This window comes from Sceloporus undulatus, chromosome 6, assembly GCF_019175285.1.
Source record: "Sceloporus undulatus isolate JIND9_A2432 ecotype Alabama chromosome 6, SceUnd_v1.1, whole genome shotgun sequence".
In the NCBI taxonomy this organism is placed as follows: domain Eukaryota; kingdom Metazoa; phylum Chordata; class Lepidosauria; order Squamata; family Phrynosomatidae; genus Sceloporus; species Sceloporus undulatus.
In genome coordinates this window covers 27,383,876-27,405,075 of record NC_056527.1, presented here as the reverse complement: position 1 = coordinate 27,405,075, position 21,200 = coordinate 27,383,876, and the positions used below count along the sequence as shown (strand labels likewise).

Genomic DNA, 21,200 nt, shown 5'->3' with positions numbered 1-21,200 from the left:
GGTTTGCAGGACATTTGAGTGATCCTCCAGGTCATCCCAAATTAGAAGGGAAGCTGGGACAGTGAGAAAGAAGCTTCAGCCCCCATCTCCCCCAAGTAAGTCCAAAGTAGCTGGGATCTCTGCTTTCATAGTCCTTTCTGAGCAATTCCCACGTGCCTGGACATGCACACATGTATGTAGGTAGGTAGGCATGTGTATTTGACCTCAGGTTGTCAACAATATCAGATCTGTTCCTCAAAGTTGAAGAAGCTGTGCATCTCTGCTCCCATAAAGATGGATTTTCCCCACTGTGGTACTGTGCCAGCCCATGTCCCCTTTTAGCTATAAGGGGAGGGAGGGTTCCTGCTGCTTTGTAATTCAGTTCTAGTTTTCTCTTGTCTTTCTTTGAGAGCATTTTAAAAATAAATTAAACCCAAGGAGCCCAACCCCATAAAGTTTCAAATCAAGGTTATATCTTATCCCCAGCCCTAACATAATTATTTTGACTGCAACAAGATGATCAAAGGTCGTCTTGTTTGTGCATCCCTTCTACAGTATCTGATTTTTGCATTTGTTATAGAACAAAGTACTTTTTTCACATTGTTGTTGGGTGCCTTCAAGCCATTTCTGACTTATGGTGGTTTTCTTGGCATGATTTGCTCAGAGGGGTTTGCCTTTGCCTCCCTCTGAGGCTGTGATCTGCCATAGAATTCCACTGCAGAATGAAGATTCAAATCTTGGTCTCCAGAGTCATAGTCCAAAACTCAAACCACTAAACCTTGCTAGATTAAAAAAAAACATATTACTTCATCAAGTACAAAATCTTGTCTGTATTTTATCCTATTAAGCATTTTGGTACAGCTATGTATTTTGTCCCTTTATGAACAGTACAAAATTTTAGGACCCCCCCCCCCAACTTGAAAGGTACCGGTAACTGCATTCCAACCAGCATATTAGTCCTGGAAGTGGGAAACAACTAATGAAAAATGAAATTGTTGAACATCCCTATTTTCCCTCAATAATAGAATATTCCAGTTCTTTCTGAGAAAGCTCTCAGGTTCCTGGAAAGTAACCAAGTAAAGCAGGCTTTGTCATGTAAACAGCAATATATCTACCAGGGTTCAAACTACAGACTAAGAGTCAAATATGTTTGTACTTAAAATTAACCTCTCTGTTAACTTCATTTATGGACTGCCCATACATGTATCTAACCTTATGGAGATATATCAACATTTTGCCCTACATAGTGAAACAATGCCAACTTGTTCACTTCAAAGGGAATAACTACATGCTTCTTAGAAAAACAAAAAACAAACTGGTGGTCCTAGTCAACTTTCAAAATGACCTTTTATGTTAAGAGTCTATTCTCTGAGGATCTTATATGTCTAGGACAGTGACAAAGACATGATAGATAGTATGATTTATTGCCTTTATGCTCAGCAAGTACACACAGACATAAATGTTTAAACTAAAAGAGCAAAATTAAGTCCTGTGAAGAATTGCAGACTTGAAAAGTTATTCATAATTGGTGTAAACATAATTAGTGACTTGATGATGCAGCAAAACCCCAACAAAGGAGGAAGGATGATGATGAGGGCTTAGTAGATAGCACTCAGGAAAGAGAAAGATGTTTGTTGAGTCTCCCTTATCCCAAATGTTTGGGACCAGAAGTGTTTTGGATTCTGGAGTTTTACATATTTTGGAATATTTGTATATACATAATGAGATATCTTGCCAATGGAACCCAAGTCTAAACGTGAAATTCATTTATGTTTTGGATACACCTTATACACATAGCCTGAAAGTAATTTTATACATAACATTTTAAATATTTTTGCATGAAACAAAGTTTCATTGAACTATCAGAAAGCAAAGATGTCACTATCTCAGCCACTTTTATGGACAATTTTAGAATATTTCAGATTCCATATAAGGGAGATTCAACCTGTATCTTGTAAGTATTAACTATGCTCTCCTGCTAATTTCCCCATGTTTCTTAGAGGTCAACTAATTTACTTTTTTTTTGGATTGCGACTCCCAGAATCCCCCAGCCTACATGGCCACTGAGAGTTATGGTAGTTATGATGGTGAGAGAATTTTAAGATTTGGGAATATAGTCCCCAAAAGTAACTTTTCCCAAGATCCAATCCAGATGCATCTTCTTTGTCTAATCTTTGAATAAGGGATTCAAAGAGTAAGACCCCAGTCTTTGGCTAGAGGCTGAGGGCTACTAGGGAGTTGTACTCTGTCTCCCAGAACTAACATGAAGGACAAATGGAGACCAATTTGGCCCCATCTTTTGGTTAGAACAGTGCTTCTCAGGCTGTCTGATGTGGAGAACTAGCAACCAGTTTTTCCCAGTAGGTCAGAGATTGGCATCATAGTTATGCCTATTGGGTACAATTGTTTCTTTTCTGGAAACTTGCCAGAGATCAGCAACCAATGGCTCAGGGACCATCATCGATCCAGGGACCACCATTCTGAGTAGTACAGCGATAGAGGATGAATAAATGCCTGCAGGGGTTGCATCCCTCCATTCAGCTCTTACTAACACATGCAGGTCCAGTGGTTAAAGAACCAACAGTTCCCTATTGCAATTCAAGCAAAAACACCTGTTCCAAATGGAATACAAATACCTCTCTTATATTTCCCACCATCTCTTACCTTCTCTTTGTATGCTTTGTTTCTTTAGTTCATCAATGGGAAATGTGCAGTCTATGAGTAGCCTCAACTCCCTTTTTTGTGCCCTCCAAGGCCCCCTTCCCTAAATTCCTGAGCCTCTAAAATCTTTAATATTTTATTATGTAAATCAAAAAATTTTTAAAATGTCTCCAGAATGACACTTTAAACCTCCCCTCAATTCCTTGAAAGGACAAGAAACTTCTAGATACAGCAATGAGAAATCACTTCCAATTGTGATTATTCAGCCAATTTTGAACCAAAAAATGGGACACTGTGGCCCACTATGAGTGGGTGGGTGGGTGAATACAGGCCCACACCTCTGCCACCCTTGCCCTCTTGTGCTTTAGTTGTAAACCAGACGGCTGGGCTCTTTCTCTTCTTTCTTCCTTTCAGAAATGTTAAGTGCTTCAGGATGCAGGATAAAGAAATATAATTGCAACACTGGATTAGGTAAATCGTCAACCCAAGCCGGTCAAGCAGTTCTTAGCAGACCCTGGGCAAGTTATGTTTTTGGACTACCTCTCACAGAATCCACCAGCCAGCATGATTAGTACCAATGCTAACTGGGGAATTCTGGGAGCTGCAACCAAGAAATATCCCTTTTAGAGTTTTGGTTCTTAGGTTTGGAGTTTTGTACTAAGTACACCTTATGAAATTCCTGAGGTCACCATAAGTCGACAGCTAACTTGAAGGTGCGCACAAGCGCACACAATTTGCCTTATGTTACTAGGGCAGAAATCCACAAAGAACTCTACAAAAATCTATATTCTCCATAAAAATAATAAAGCAACTCATTACAGTTGGTCATTCCCAAAGAAATAATTACTTTAGTGAAATCTGATGAATTGTAAGGGGATGGGAAAATCTTATGATAAGTAGGAGGGGATATCACCCTATGGGCAATTCAGCGTTGGAACGGTTCCAATATATTTATTCATTTGTCTGTTTTATTACAAATATGTAGTCACAATTATATATATATATATACACACACACACACACACACACACACACACACACTTTTTTGCATGTGTTACTGTACCAACTAGGCATGTGGGAAAAATTTGTTAGGCTTGCATTAAAATCTGAATTAAATTTGTAATTCCCAAACTACTCTGCTCCATTTTATTTTATTTTTGTTTAGCTGCTGTTCTCTAATTAAATAAAGATAAACAAAAATGTGTGCATTAAGGAAAAGTGAACACAAGAATGTATACACATTAGAATATGGATGGGCAACCACAGCAGGTTGAGGGTAGTTTTCTGTTCTCTGCAGGCTCCAGGGCCTACACTGTCAAAAATCAAATCAAATAAAATAAATACTCCCTTTCCAGCAAAAGGCCAGGAGCCCACTTCTTGTTCTGAAAAAGGCTGAGGTGGGGCAGTTGACCTTAAACCAGGGGTAGGCAACCTTTTTGAGCCAGGGGCCGGGTTGCTGTCCCTCAGACAACTGGGGGGCCGAAGCCAAAAAATAAACAATTAAATATTTTTAAATAAATAAATAAATAAATAAATAAACCAGGACAAATGTAGGACAAAATTTTCAAATGGGGGACACTTTTTTAAAAAAATGGAGGACACGCAAACACATATGCTGATTTTTTAAAAAATGTTAATATAAATGCATGTTTCGGAGGCTTCTATAGACAATTGCCCCCCTTGCCTGCCGCTTGCCCCCCTCCTCCTGATAGGCCAAAGGCCCCACGCCCTCACGCGAGAGGCCAAAGGCTCTGGTGGCAATCGGCAGCAGGACCTGGCGGGGGCCAGTCCCAAGGCCTTGCCGGGCCGCATCTGGCCTGCGGGCCGCAGGTTGCCTACCCCTGCCTTAAACAATGCAGGGAAGCCTAGCAATTTACTTGGGAGGTGAATTGATGGAACCAGAGACAATTCACTTTCTCCTTTTTGGTGGGCCAGAGAATCTCTAGGGGTTTGGAAGCTGCAAATGGAGAGTTACATGCACCTCCAATGTTATATCCAGCACTACTACATTAGAAGAAATGCAAGAAAATCGAAACATGCATTCTTCACACAGGTTTGTGTACCTCCCTCACCTCCACTTTACTAGAGCAAGCACAGTGAACAGAAGTTTGCATGCGATTCAACATTATATTCAGACAGAGAGAAAGGTTCCCACCTAATCTTGCTTCCTCCTCCTCCCTACTCTCTATGACACTGGTATGAGATGTAAACACAGAACTTCACAAGATACAAATGTGGTTTGCAAGGCCATCTTTCAAACCTACATCCCATCAAAGATTCTTGCCTACCTAAGGATCCATCACACTCTATATATAATTATACCTTTGATGACTTGACTGAAAAATTACTGGATTCACATCTCTTTCAATGTAGTCACACATTTTTTTTATGGTTTCATCATAATTTTTACCATATGGCAGTTGCAATTTGACATATATCCTCTAATCCATGGGTGGGTAATTCATTCAGTACTGAAGACCTCATTGAAAATGTATCATGAGCCAGAAGGTAGAAGCTTATTTCAATAATTTATGCACCTATAATTCCCTTTGCATAAAACCGTCATGGCTGTGGCACTTTCTAACTTCCAGCAATTGTACAACTGTGATGCCCCTTATCCTTTTGTAGCATGTGGGAAAACAGCCAAAAATCTAGAGCAACTTGTACATCTATTCTGCATCAACTTTAGCACGTGAGACACCTGCCAAATGGTGGGAATGCATATGGAATTTCCCCCAGATTATTCTGTTTGGTGGGATAACTGACCAGACAGGTACAAGCCTCAACTTTTTTTCATTATTTTTTACTTGCTCTTTGATCTTGCATTCCTTCATCCCTCTCCTGCCAATATCCTCTGCTTCTTTTGCTCCCTTTCCTGAGGTAGTTTGGGAAGAAAAAGTGGGAGAGGTTGTTTGTTGTAGTTAACTGCCTTCAAGTAAACCCTGACTCATGGCGACTCTGTAGATAAGATATCTCTAAGGAATCCTATCTTCACTGTTCTGCTCAGGCCCTGCAAACTCAGTCCTGTATCCTCTCTGACTCAGTTAACCCATCTGACATGTGGCCTTTCTTTCTTTCCACTGTCTTCTACCTTTTCTAGCATTATTGTCTTTAATTAATGAGTTGTGTCTTTTCATAATATGGCCAAAGTATGACAGCCTCAATTTGATCATCTTGGCTTCCAGGGAGATTTCAGGCTTGATCTGTTCAAAGACCCATTTGTTGTCTTTTTGACAGTCCCTGGTATTATCAGCACTCTCCTCCACCACTATATTTCAAATCAATTGATTTTCTTCTTACCTGATTTTTTCATTGTCCATCCCTCACATTCATACATGGTGATGGGGAATACAATGGCTTGGATTATTCTAACTTTAGTACTGTACTCAGTTGTATATATTTACTCTTTAGGATCTTGTCTATTTCTTTCATAGCTGTTCTTCTTATTTCTTGGCCGCAATTGCCATTCTGATAAATGTTTGATCTTAATTGAAATAACTCTTTAATTATTTTGATTTCCTTTTTGTCTATATTGAATTTATGTATTTCTTTCATGGTCATTATTTTTGTTTTCTTTATGTTCAACATTAAGCCTGCCTTTGAACTTTTATCTTTGACCTTCCTCTGTAATTTTTTCAAGTCTGTGATGTTTTCCACTAGCAATATGGTGTTGTCTGCATGTCTAAGATTGTAGATGTTCCTCCCTCCTATCTTCACTCTTCCTTCTTCTGAATCTAAATCTGCTTTTCTTATTATATTTTCAGCGTACAAGTTGAACAGCCTTGCCTGACCCTCTTGCCAATTGTAAACCATTCTGTTTCTCTAACTGTAGTCTTTTGTCCTCGCTATTGATTTCTCATCAGGACTATCAAATGTAGTGGCACTTCCATGTCTTTAAGAGCATTCCATAGCTTTTCATGATCTATGCAGTCAAATGCAGGTACCAAAGCAAATACAGAGTATCATATAGGACTCATCAAGCTCATATATTGAATAAACATAGTTTAATTTAGCCCCCCTCAAACCAAGAAGTTTTAAAGAATTGTAAGAGCACAAACAGCAATCCTTAGTGGCAAGAGGAAAATAAAGTAACAGGCCATTCAATGTTTCTGAAGTCCTGACAGCTGACCCTGGCCAGGATCAGGAGATGTATATTCATGTGCAATGGGATGGGAGGGAACATATGTTTTTGCTTGTTGCTGACAACTTTTGAACATTTTCCTTCTTTAGCAAAATAAAAAGCGATGCTCCTTGGATCTCAAGAGGAGCATCTCGCATCTTTTTGTGTCTTGCTAATGGAACTTAAACGTTTTATTTCCCAGAGTACCCACAGGGCCAGAAGAAGAAGGGGTCTGCCTGGATGAATGTCGCTCCAACACCTTCCCATCCGGCCTCTCTAAAGGAACTGAACCCTTCCCACAAGGCATCTGACTCCATCTTGGCCTGTGAGGGGGAGAGAGGGTGGGCCAATGCCATCAGGCCTATCCTTAAGATACAGAGCCCTCCATCTGTCCATCTGCCTTGGTCCAGGCCTCAGAGGGAGAGAAGAATGCTGGACCTGATCCCCTTCCCCCCTCACCATTCCCTTCTCCTTTTGTGTCGTGTCTTCTTAGATTGTAAGCATGAAGGCAGGGAACTGTCTAATTAAATGATTTTATGTACAGTGCTGTGTAAATTTACAGCGCTATATAAATAAAGCTTAATAATAATAACACCACCTGAACTGAACACAGCAACATCTTGTCCAGTGGTCCCCAAACTGTGCTCTTTAAGGAATTTTAGACTTTAGTTCCCAGGATCCCAGACTATTGGCCAACACAGCTGAGGCTTCTGGGGGCTGAAGTCCAAAATCCCTTAACGGGCACAGTTTGGGGCCACCGATCTTGTCAAAATGAAGGCTTGTGACTAACTTTGCCATAATTTTATTTCTCCTGTATGATTTTTAACATCTTTGCCTGATGAAGAAGGCAGTGCAGCTTCAAAATCTTGCAACAAGTATTTTGTGCATTTTGACTGGCCCAATGAAGGTGTCACTGTTTTGTGAATTTTGGATGCTATTGTAGTTTACTCCAACACAGAGCTTAGAAATAATTTGTTAAAACAGGTATGGCACAAAAGGAAAGAACTCCAAGCCACCATTGCTGCTCATTTTGGGAGTAAAGGCATTAAAGAAAAACCATTCCTCTTAATAAATTTTGTGGATTTTTAGATTAGTCACTGGTTAAGTGTCTTTTTTTAAAAAAAAAACCCTATAGAAAACATGGTGAAGCACAATACTCACTATTTGTATGTTTCTGAACGAATATATTCAAACACGTGTGAAACACCCAGCTGGAACTGATCCGCAATAGGAGTGACCCAGGGATTATTTTCTGCTTTGAAGACTTGCTTCTGACCAGTCAAATCCAAGTTTCCTGAAAAGATGAAATAAGAACTGAGTCTTTATTGACAAGAATACAGTTGCCCCTCCGTTTTTGTGGACCTCAGATCCACGACCCTTGCTTACTCGCCAGGAGCAAACGAAGGGGTTTAAAATGGGGCATGTGCCCCCCCTTTCAAGCCCATGGGGCTTGAATATCTGAGAGCTTCTGTTTTCACATTGGGGGGGGCAGAATGAATCCCCCACAAAAACAGAGGGTTGACTGTAGTTGCCTCTTGATGAAAATAAGTATTTTCAGAAGTTTAAAACTAATGGTGTGCATGTTTGTGATACATCGTCTATTCAGAATAGGCCTGTACTCTCCCCAACACCATTTGTGGTTTAATCTACCAGGAGTGCTGGCCTGATCAGACAGGCATCTAATCACTTGTTCTCCAATAAACATTTGGTTAATAGTCAGATACCAAATTCTTGTTGGTGAGCGTAGCAAGATTCTGTAGAGAACAGGGATATAAAATATTTACAGATTTTCTCATCCTTGATGAGAAAAGCAGTCTCCCAACATCAAGAAAGTTTACTGAGAAAATGGCCAACTGTTGTGAGCTCTAGATTCCTTTACAAAAAAAAAATAAAAATCAAAACTACAAAGGAAGATTGGAAAGAGAAACAACTGAATTGGAATGTAGCCACAAACTCCAACAGTGGGTTGGACGGAGGCAATGGCTTCCTGACACAGAACACATATAATAACACTGGTTAAAACCCCAGCCTCATGAGGAGCTCATGTTTATCATTTCTCCCTTCTGGTTCCAAGCCTGCACACATCACATTCTAAAACTCTCATTCATATAGTCATCTACCACCCTGTCCATAGGCAACATAAGCAACCAAAGGGCAGAGGGAATTTTTGTTGTTGTTAACTCGTTTTGCATTGATCTCAACCCATGGCGACCTTGTAGATGAGACAACTCCAAAAACCCCTCTCCTCCACTGCTCTGCTCAGCTCCTGCAAACTCATACTTGTGATCTCTTTAATAGAGTTAATCCATTTAGCATGTGGTCTTTCTCCATCCTTCCTAGCATCATTGTAAAGAATGGCACAAAACCTGCCTAAAAGGTAGCCAAAAACAAATAGCTACATCGATTACGGAGAAGGGGTGGGTTAATTTTTTAAAAAAAGTTGGAAGCCAGTAGCTGAAAAATACAACAAGGATAAATATTTTGCTTTTTTCTGATGCCCATATCCCAAGTGCTACTTAGGTTCACAAAGGAAGCTCATATTACATCTGCTATCACAACAGAAAAAGCTCCAATGTACTATAGAAATACCTATTACAGACCCCTGCAACACACACACACTGCAGAACATTAATATTCACATCAATTGTTGGTTGAAAAGGATGGAATTTTCTGACCTTTCTAGGAACAGTGGTTTGGACTGTTATGTTAAAGTTCTCAAGCTTGCTTCCACATAATGTGGCTGCACCTGCAATAGAAGAATAATCCAGTTTGACACCACTTTAACTGCCACAGCTCCATGCGATGGGATTCTTGGAAGTGTTGTTGTGGCACCAGAGCTCCGCTACACTTCCCAGAATCCCACAGCATGGAGCCATGGCAGTTAAAGGGGTGTCAAACCGAATTATTTCTGCAGTGTGAATGCAGCTACAATCTGTTAAAGAAAGCTTCAGAACTTTAACATGGCAGTCTGAACCACTGTTCCAAGAAATGTCAGAATGTTCCATCCCTTTCAACCAACAGCTGATGTGAATATGAATATGACTGGGATAATCCTAGAGAATACTGGTTTATGATAAAGAAAGATCCTAGAATATATTAAACTTCAGGTATGATAACATAACCCCAAAATGTGTACCATTCCCACAGATATATTTTTCCAATTGTTTAAGTTGCATCTATGTGTTGTATGCCTTCAAGTCATTTTCAACTTATGGCAACCCTTAGACAAACCTATTATGGGGATTTCTTGGTAAGTTTCTTCAGAGGGGGGTTGCCATTGCCATCCTCTGAGGCTGAGAGAGTCTGACTTGCCCAAGGTCACCCAATGGTTTTCATGGCTGATTCGGGATTTGAATCCTGTTCTCCAGAGTCAAAGTCCAACGCTCAAACCACTACATGATGCTGGCTCTCAGAATGCATCTACATTGTATAAATAACAGTTTGACATCACTTTAACTGCCATGGCTCCATCCTACAGAATCCTGGGAAGTGTGGTTTTGTGGGGCACCAGAACGCTTTGGCAAAGAAGGCTAAAGACCTTGTGAAACTACAAATGCTAGGTTTCTATAGGATGGGGCTACATCACTTAAAGTGGTGTCAAACTGCATAATTCCTACAGTGTAAATGCCATCCAGATACTCTCACTAACCTGGACTCCCCTCAAATATTGGTTATGTATCACATCTATACGCCCAGAACTGTGTCATGAGACAGTATTTGGATAGTTGAAGTAAGGGGTGGGAATAACACTCCTTATATGAACTTACTACCCAGGACACTGACACCTGTCAAAGAGCAGCCTCTCTTCTTTCCTGAGGGTTCATTGCTGAACCAACAACTTATAGCAACAAGCATTATAAACATGTCTGTGCAGCATGAGGGCATTATAAGCATGTCTGTGCAGTGACATAGGACCAGGCTGCTTCAAAGGATGCGTCTCTTAAAGCTGCGGCATTTCAGCAATGGTCTCAGTCTCCTATTTTCCATGCTCCAGCAGTCTGTTATGTAATCCAACCTGCTATGGAAAAGGGGGTTAGCATAATTAGAGAGAAAAGGTAGGTCATTAGATTTGTGTTCAATAAGGAGGAAAGAAGATGGATGCCTGTCTCATAGCAGGCCTGCGAACAAGTTGTCATTACCCCAGCTGTGCTCTTCTGTCGGCTGCCTGGAGGTCTGTACTCCTCTTAAATAATAACATGTAGGAGGTATTCATCCCCCCTCCCTCCACCTCACTGTCAGTCAGGCAGCAATTGCCCTAAGTGCCTCACGCTTGAGTGTGTCTGGTTTGGAGGCTCATACCCACCCTCCTTTATTAGTGGCCACAGCAGCGCCCCTATTCTAACAAGGATCAGGCAGGAGGATTAAGCACTGTGACAAAAAGGACCTAATAAGCGAGAGGCCGGGGTGGCTAAATCTATGCTGGCTAGTTCAACAAGAGATTCACACTGTTCAGCATGCAGTCTTCAGGCAGAAGCCACTGGGGAAGCAAGACAGTGCTGTGATTAGCGGTAACCCCCTGACCAATGTTGCTATGAAGATCATATTTCACTCAGAGGCTTATTCTGCAATTGCAAATTGGATTTTCCATTTTATTACCTGCAAAAAAGAACCACAGACACTTGTCTCTAAAGCCACCGACACTGTAAGCACTCGCTTATACTTATAATTCTGAAAGCACTGCCATCGGGAGAAAGAAAACGAGCCGTCTGCTGAAACTCATACAAATAGCAAAATTCAGCAAGATGTATTGTGTTTGTCTCTGCACAAAGTGTAGGTGTTCATATCCCAAAATCTCACCTGGAGAGTGAATGCTTCAGTTTTGAATTGGCTGAGCAGTTTACTGCCCATAGTAAATCACACTCAGGTTTAGGTTTGGCTTCCTCACCTCTCAAGCATATTTCCAATGTACTTATAAATATGATTTTTTAAAAAGAAAAAACCATTTGAACAGGCCACCCTTGAGCAACATCCATGTGTCTGAAGGTTTGTAATCTAGGTTCCTTTGGGAGAGAAGGCAGCAATAGGGAAAGCTGGTGGCCTTGCCTTGGGGCAGAATGAAACAGATATAGGAAAGGCCAGAAAAATTCCATATTTAATAGCAGGATTTTTGTAATAGAAAGAAGGGGCATCATTTGGATCTTTTGCTTTAAGACACCAAGATGATTCAATGTCTAGCAAAGAAAGTAGGATAGGAAGTTATTTAATTAAATAAAATGGGCATCTTTTCAAGATACTCAAAGATTCAAGTTTTAAAGGAACCAGATAACCTTATCAGAACAATAGAGAGCTTGCATGGTTCCAATGGATAATACAGATATCCTATACAGTTTGTGGGTCTACATGGTTGTTGTTATGTGTCTTCAAGCAGATTCCTATCAATGGGTTTTCTTAACAAAATATATTCAACAGAGGTTTGCCTTTACCTTCCTCTAAGCATGAGAGAGTGTCCAACACTCAAAGCACTATCTGGATCAAGCCTCCACTAGTACTCTGATAACACTGTGGCTGCCCACTTTTGCTTTACATATTAAACACAAGCTTCCTTGTGGCTATCTGAAATGCATGCTCTGGGCAAAGGTTGCATGTTTGCCCTCTAGCGCAAACTGTCAAATATGAGTTGAGGGGAGCATGGCAAATTACTGTTTGTGCCTGTGGCAAGCATTCAGATGGCCCTGACTGCAAGGAGAGAAGGAAAAAAAGGGAAGCAGCTGATTTCAAGCAGAAAGGTCTCAAGGCTTAGTAATAATCTAGTAAAATGAGGCCAGAAAATGAATAGATCTTTAACAGAAAAACTGCTCTGGAAATTTATCTCCACACATGATGGAGTACTTCTTTTGAGAAAATGTTTTCACTACTGGCTCTCAAATATAGTTGGCCAACAGTAATCTGTTACACCTTCTTCGGACATTCAAAAGAATGAGTGAGGGCTGGAAGTGAGGACATTCAATTATATTCAGTTGCCCTCAATTGGGCATGGGTGGAAGCTCCATTCAGGTCCCTCTATGTGGTCAAGGAGTGAAGGCCAGAACCAGGGACCTACAATGCTGTTGGGGGCAGCAGCAACTTGTGTCAACTAATCCCTGTCTCCACATTCAACCTTTACATAGCCTTCTGAATGGGTGAAGGGAGCTTAAGACGACTTTAGATATCTTAAGATAAAATATTATTGTAGAAAAACTCTAAATCAATTGGGGAAAACTGTTCAGAAGTAGTGCTTACTGCAGCATTTGGAAGAAGAAATTACAAAGGTCAGCAATGTAGTAAAATTTTACATTTTGCAACATTCAGATCTGATCTAACAGGTGCTGAATGACTCTGCAATGACCCTCAAATTCACAAGCAATCGAAAAAGGGCCTTTCATCTTCTTTCAAGAGAGATGTATACTGTTTGGAACATATGTTTAAGTAATTTAAAGGGCAACATGGTTAAAGTAAAAGCAGAATACATTTCTCTCTCTTGCTTTAGTGGTAAGGATAAAAAAAAATCAACAGAGATTCAAATGGGACTTGAACTGGTTTTTCAAACCACTCTTACTCATGTGTTTTCTCTCTGACTTTTTCCAATTGCCCATATGTCATTTTGTTCCTTTGTCCTTAAAAAGATCCCTATGCATTATCATCATCATCATCACTCACAGATGATATTAAGGCTGAAGTTCAAGTGCCCTTTACTTATTTTAGTTCAGAGGACACACATTCCTTCTGATACTGTGAAGAAAGAAATTAATTTTATTTTCTTATTTGGATATAAATACCTCTGGATCCAATTTTATTAAAGGCTGAGCAAGGGATAAACCCACTGAACAGAAAGTACAGTTAGGTTATATGTAAAAACAAGCCAGCCATGATTTTCTTCAGCTTTGCTTGACACTTTAGGGCTTACATTTTTATTACTTCGACACCACGTGCTTTGCTTCCCAAAGAGAAATATGATATGGCCTTAGTCAGGACATAATCTGCTAGGGATGTTCTCTTACAGAAGCCCTCTTTGAAATGAATGGGGGCCACACAAAAGCATGGCAACATGACTGCACACCTCCCTTCAGTGTGGCTTGAGATCTGTCCAGTGGATCACGCCCTAGGTGTATGGAATTAATAGAGAAACAAATCAGGATTACTTCTGTCAGGATAAAGACACAAGGACAGAATAAGACCATCCTTCACTTATAAGTTCACTTCTAAGATCCACCTTGCAGGGACATGACTATTTCATTACAGATCCATTAATTTCTTAATTTATTAGTTATACAGTGTGCCTGCTCCATACATGGGCACACCATACGCAGCTTCCACTTTACGTGGAAGCTGCACTGCAATTAAATGAATGGGGCACGTGCCCGCGGCATGTGGCCCCCGCACTGCCATGAGCACAAGGAATTTGCTTACATGGAATTTGCCTTACGTGGGGGGTGGGGGTCGGGTCTGGAACGGATCCCCTGCATAAGGAGAGGTTCCACTGTATTTATATCAGTCTTTCTTCAAATGAGCTCAACACAGTATTTGTGGCTCTCCTCTCCCACATTGTATCCTACAACAACCTTGTGAGGCAGGTCAGCCTGAGAGTATGTGTGACTGCCCCATGCTCACCCAATGAATTTCATAGCTCATTGGAGACTGAGAAATCGATCTTGCTCAAGTCCCAGGCTAATACTCCACTCCACCCCTCCAGCACAAATACTGCTGATGGCACACACTCACATGTGGGGTAAGGAACAGATGGCTTGTCTCAGAACCTCCTCCCCCTTGCGATCATGGCCAGGGAGTGAAACTGTAGTTTCTTTTGTACTGAGCATGAGAAGTCCCACTTGGGCTACAGCCTGACATTGAGTACCTTTAATTGTTGATTATACATGTCTTTGATTAGCCCTATCTTATCGTTGTGGATGTATGGAGTGGGAGCTTTAGTTTTTACTAGCCTTCTGACCCCAAGCAGGTGTTGTTTCCATTTCAACTAACAGCTGCTAGGAAAGCACCCAAAACATAACCCCTGATTTACAATGGTAAATTACAATTGCTTCAACATCCAGCTTGTGGCAGGATTCAAGCTGCCATTCTTCAATGCACTGCTGTTCTCATTTGGTGCAAAAAAAATTTCTGAAACCTAACCTAGAATACAGATTATTTTAGTATCTTGCAAATATAGTCATCCCCCTTATCTAAATCTTTCCCCCAATGCTTGGGGAAATGTCCTGTGAAGTGTTTCTGTGGAATTATTTATCAGAATTCTCCTTCATGGAGACATGAAGTTAATGGGATGCTCTCCACAGAAGTGACTGCCCAAGTCCCCATAGTTGGTCAGTGATGAATGCTGTTTGACCTACCAATATTATGTACCTATTACTTAGTTTCCAAATCTCAGAATGTGTCCTGATATACCATAACCTTATGATTTATGCAACACAATGCAACCTAATATAATAATATAAACAGAAAGAAAGAAGTAATGTCTCTTCTCCCCTGCTACTCTAATTTCTTGCCTTTTGTTTCAATCATGTTCTTCCATGTCTCCCCTTAAGGCTATGCTAATGTTCTATTTTTTAATATATATATATACATACACACACACACACACACACACACACACACACAAATACAGCAATTATAAATGTTCTTCTCCACAGCAATAATTAGATAAATACTATTATCTTTGGATATCTGCTAAAATTATCAGTGCAGCCTCTTTGCAAGTTATCCTTCATCATAATCAAGCAACCAATAAGCTCTTTGCTTGGGGTTCCCATGAATATTAATGAAACGTTTAAAAGACATACAGACAAACCAAACTGTGTACTTCAGAACATACACCACTGAGCCCTTGTCAATTACATCTATTTTGTTTTGGCTTCTTTTTTATATCCAGGTTTCCTCCTAAAATGCTGATTAAGTTGTTAGACTGTCAGAATATATACAAGGTGACAAATTTAGTATTACTTGACACTTTATGTAACTGGTTGCAATTCTGTTGCTGCTGTGAATCATGGTTCATCTCTCACTGCAGCACATAACCTTTTCAATTTGGAGAGGGGGAGACAACACCTACTAAAAGCATTTATCTCTATATGGTTGCTTACCACCATTTCATGAACTGCATTTTGAAGAACAGTGTTTAAGACAGACACTCTGGGAACCCACCCATCAGTCTAACATACTGTGTTAAGAGACAAGCATCCTGATAAGGAGCTATCAGTTCTTACTATTAGTGCCTGCCTGCTTTGAGGAACGATATATGACAGATATAACAAGCAAAGATGTCTGATTTTTTAAAGTTCCAGTTTCACTGGCTGCAAGTGATTGTTCTTCAAATGATTGTTTAGTTAGCCAAAATAAAACATCTTTAGTTAGCCAACATTAATAAGATTGGTTGAACAAGCTCTGTGAAAAAAAAATGAAAATATTCAGATGTAATGCAGTTAATACAATACTGCCTGCTACTGTTACTAAACACAAAGTCTGAGTCTAGCATTGGCTAGCATCTTTAATGTCTAGATCAGAAATATTTACTAAAGGGGATTTTAAGTTTCTGCTAAGTGAAAATAGAAACAGCAATGATTTTATCATTTTAAAGACATTACTAGACAGCTTAAGTTATCAAAAAGGAAGCTATGCATTCTAGCACACTTATGTCATCTCCCCCTCAACAATGAACCTTTCTTACCTAGTTCAGGAGGCAGCACAGTAAGACGGTTCCCCTGAATATGAAGTTCTTTAAGCTGGGTAAGTTCACCAGTCTCTTTCGGGAGTGATATCAGGTCATTATCCCTAAGACTAAGCTTTAAAATAAAAGAAAAAAGAAAAGAAAGACAGAGAGACAGAAATGCACACAAAGTTATCAAAACCAATTCCAAATTGAAAGGAAGCAGGTCAAAATCTACCATCAATAAATATCTTACCCAGCAGCCTAAGGGACACCTCTTTCTTTTTGTCACTTCACCCCACCCTAAACATTCAATTCATCCAATTTAGTTACAAGTGTGTGCTGATTAACAATAGGCAATGCCTTCAAAACCCTGACTACTTCTTGCAAACTGACTTGATTCTACTCTTACAAGGGTTGCAAAAGTGAATTGATTCTTGCCCTCCCCCTTGAAGAATTTAGATAAATTACTTACTATCTGCAACTTTGTGAGCTTCCCAATATCTGGTGGCAGGATTTCAAAATCGTTGTCACTTAGATAGAGTGCACGTAGGGTGGCTGCAAATTAAACAGCAATATATAAACAGGGTAGCATACAACCCAACCATTTGAGGCCTGATCAATAAAGTAGTGTCAGGTTTGATTAATAACCCTGACACAGTGAAAAGCCTTTGACATACCCAAGGCTCACAATAATAACAAGCAGGTCAAACTTAGATTTACTGGCTTATTGTAGTGTTGGTCTGTTCAGGAAAACATCTATATCCAAAAAGACTGTCACAATTAACAATTCCTACGACATTACACCCTGGCAGGCAGTGGCACACAGTTTCAATACAAACTTGCTGCAACAGAAGACAACACATTTGTTACTTCTAGTTCCTATTTACAATATTGTCCTATTTTGCATCCATAAACCTGACTCACTTATATAGTGCATCCCCATGCTTCAATTCTGTATATGTAAAGAATAAACAAGAAGCCCTTTTAATATAGGACAGAATACAGATATAACAAAGGACTGTGTGGATTTTATACAAATCTTCTCTGTTCCCTTCAATGAAATATAGCAAAGTCTGAACTAATTGTATGAAATGACACAGGCTGGGGAAGAGGAGATTTTAAACAATTAATTTTGCCCTCCTAATGGATCTCAAAACATAGTTTGCCCATCCTAGGAACAGAATGTAAGGAGTGCAAAGGAAATACAGTGGGGAAGAAAAAGCTATGTTACTACAGAAAAATGTTTCAGAAACAGATCCAGTCTGACACTCTATGCAGTAGGATGGGGCACATATTCCTATGCTTATGCCACAGAGGAAGAACAGAATAGCTCTGTGTCAGTGGTCTCTGACCAAATTTATGCAGCAGAATGTAAGTTTGTAGAAAGAAAATTTAATGACAATTATATACATTCATAATGACAGTCTATTCCTCAGATATGTTTTTAAAATAACTTCTAATTTCTCTGCAATGATAAGACGGTCCAATGAGTCACCTTTCTAGGTTTTGTGGCCAGACCCCAACATTCTTATTTATTATTTACATCTACATTCTGCCTTTCCTCAAGACAGCCTGGGTGCCTCTCGTCTTTTTCATTTGATTCCCCAAAAAACCTTGTGAAGTAGGTCAGACCCACAAACAGGGGGAGACTGGCCCAAGGTCAACCAGTAAATTTCACAGCACAGTGTTGATATGAACCAACAATCTAATCACTACAATTACTTTAAATAAAGGTGGTGCTTCATGTGCCTTCAAGACCATGCCGTCTGGCACCCAGCTTCAGGTTTGGGGAGGAGGGTTGACTATCGGGTCCTCAGTGTCCCTCAATGTAAACAGACCCTTCCCACTTTGGAGGGTAGCAGTGCCAATAAAGCTAGGGCAGTGATAGTGAACCTTTTCGGGGCTATGTGCCCCAACTGAATTTTTTTGCGGCACTGGGGGCAGGGCTTCCGGTGCCTGGGGGCAGGAATTCTGTCCTCCAGGGGGCAGGAGATAGCTGGAGGCCGGGAGGCTCCTGCCCTCAGAGCCCGTTTCCCGGCCTCTGACTGCCTCAGAGAGACAGCTGGAGGCCAGGAAGTGCTGAGGGGAGGAGCTGGAGGCACGCACATGCATGCGTCTGTACCTCCTCTTCCCTGCTACTGTGACCGACAGAATGGCGTTGCGTGCCACCTGTGGCATGTGTGCTATAGGTTTGCCATCATGGAGCTAGGGTCACTTTTTATTTCTTACCTACTACCAACCTGACAATGCTATCTCAGGGGTGCTGGAAGTTGTATAACACAAATTTTATTGATTATGCAACCCTGAGCATCTCTCATGCGAGGTACAAGGCAACTGTAATGAGCAAGCGAGAGGGCTGCTGATTTACCTCCTGAACACCCTCAATGCAGGGACATATCCTGTACTATTTTAATTGCTTTTATTGTTTCATTGCCTTGGGAAGCCCTTGTGGTGGGGAGGTGATACAGAAATATCTAAAATAATAAATAATGGACACCGGGAAATCAAGAAAAGTGGTCTTCAGAAGAAGGTAGACGCAACATTTGTTGTAGCTGGGTTCTGTAGAATTATTTTCTTTTTAAATGGTAGGTACAGCGTAGGGGAGCCCTCTGCCCCCACTTTAGACTCTGTGCCTGTTATTCACAATAAGAGGGAAGCTGTCACTATCCCTAATGCAGAGGTAGGAATGATTTTCTTTGTTTCTCTTTCTTTTTTCTTTCATTGTGAATAGCCAAGATTGTGATCCCTGTTTGCAACGCAGACCACTGATGGGAATCAGAACTTGGGAAGTTAGTCTTTCTAGATTACAGTTCCCAGAACTTCCTAGCCAGCATTTAAGACTAAACCAGCATGACCACTGATTACCGTGGATAGTGGATTCTAGGAGCTTCAGTTTCAAAGATAAAAATTTCCTAAACTAATACAGGGACAGAAGATTAAAGCAACCCCCTCCAAACACATGCTGACTGTGGTCCAAGATCAGCCTCTGCTTCTTCACAAGCTATTTTGCAAAGGAGGAAAAGCAATGCATGATCAAACTGTTACCAAATATTTGCACCCACTCTTGGCCCTCACTAGTGACTGCATTAAATGAACAAGGGAAATATCTTTTACAGTGCTATGTTGGGGCAGTTGGGCAGAGAATAAAAAGACATCTTGTTCTCTTACTCAAGTAAGTTACTCAAGTCAGCCGAGTGGTAAAACTACCTTTTTTTAAATGGTCCGTAACTAACCTAGCATGTGTACTTGAAAAATGTTTTTGCTCGTCTCATTTATCTCAGAGACATATGCCAGGTAGCTGAATGGTGAGCATGCCAGATACTATTGCAGTGTAACCCATGTTTCTGATATGGTATCTCTTCAGAGCAATGCTACATCAGGGGCATGGGTAAGGAACTGTAAGGACCACATGCTCATTGCCTGCAACCACCTGGTGTATTCTTACCTGCTAGGGGGATAGACCAGCCAGTATCTGAAGGAATTAGTACTTTTGAGCCCTCTGCAGTGGCCTAATGATATGTGTACTTAGGCCTGACTCAGAACAGATCATTGCTTTGTTGCTAGCATTTTTTTCTTCCCTACATAGTGTGACCTCCTTAACAGTCTCAGGGGACAGCAGCATTTGCTAAAGTTTTGATTCAGTGCAAAAATGAATAAAATTCAAGAATATATGACCAAGGCAACAGCTTATCCAACACTCCTAGCCATCCACTTATTACTACCAATATCAGGTGACTATAGATCAAAGATACAGACTTCCAAACTAGGTAGAAATATTCAAGGTAGTTCATAGGAGGAGGCATATATTTCAACCACATTTTTTAGAGTTCAGCCTCGCCAAATAAATTTCACCTGCAGAAAGCAAAGCAATTTTTCAGGATGATTTAAAGTTTTTTTTTTTAAAGAAACCAGTTTCTTACTTAGATAGAAGAAGTTTCCAGGAAGGGAGTTTTCATTTAGGTTATTATAAGTCAAGTCCAGAACCTCTAGTGCTGGTAAGGAGCCAAATCCTCGTGGCAAAGAGTTGAGTCTGTTCATCCTAATGATAACAAAAGATTGTAAGATGGTATCATCTGGGATAACGAGGCAGCAATGAGTTTGTATATAGTATATATGGTCTATCTTGATCTTGAACAATCCACTGTGCATTACTTGGATGTTGCATGGCAAGGCAAGGCAATAACAAAATAATCTACAAAGCAATAAAATATGAAAACGGAAACAATACAAAAGAATGTAAGGACAGCAATATAAAAATCAGAAAGTTAAAATAAAAATATTTTTTAAATTAAGTTAATAAGCCAGGGGTTATCCCAGATGTAGTTCATAAATAATGAGAAATATTGATATTTCAGCACAAGGCAATCTTAATTTTGTAAATGTACTTCCTGAACACTGGACAAAATCTCTTCTCATGGTGCTTCTGGTTCCTTTATTATGTGTAACATCATAAATGCACTGGAGTAGCATTAAGGATACAACATGCTGAGATAGGAATATAATGTTGCTCAGTGATGAAGATGAGTAGGACAGATAAAATATCAGCTAACAGAATGAATATTTCATCTATACTTATTGCCAAACTTAAGGAGATCTAGAAAACATGCAGTTTTCTTTATCTGCAGGGTAGTGTTAGAAGAATGAATATGAGTCACTCTAACCAATTCTACAGAGCTGTTAACATTAAACGAGAGAAAGATATATATGGGCTAGGATCCAAAGGACTGTGCAATTAGTTCTACATATCCAAGGCAGCTTTGGGCTTCTGTTTGTTGAAAAATCATCCACCGTGACACATGGCAT

The 21,200-nt window shown here is 40.2% G+C and overlaps 1 protein-coding gene across 1 annotated transcript in view; it reads right to left on the bottom strand.

Moving 5' to 3' along the window:
- The window catches only part of RSU1 (Ras suppressor protein 1), a 97,395-nt gene that overhangs the window by 42,959 nt on the left and 33,236 nt on the right, over positions 1-21,200 (bottom strand). The window contains exons 5-8 of the mRNA XM_042472441.1: positions 20,318-20,436; positions 16,870-16,952; positions 16,416-16,530; positions 7,922-8,054 (exon numbers count right to left, since the gene is read on the bottom strand). Coding sequence (XP_042328375.1) covers positions 7,922-8,054; positions 16,416-16,530; positions 16,870-16,952; positions 20,318-20,436 — 450 coding nt within the window. The remainder of the gene's footprint in view (positions 1-7,921; positions 8,055-16,415; positions 16,531-16,869; positions 16,953-20,317; positions 20,437-21,200) is intronic.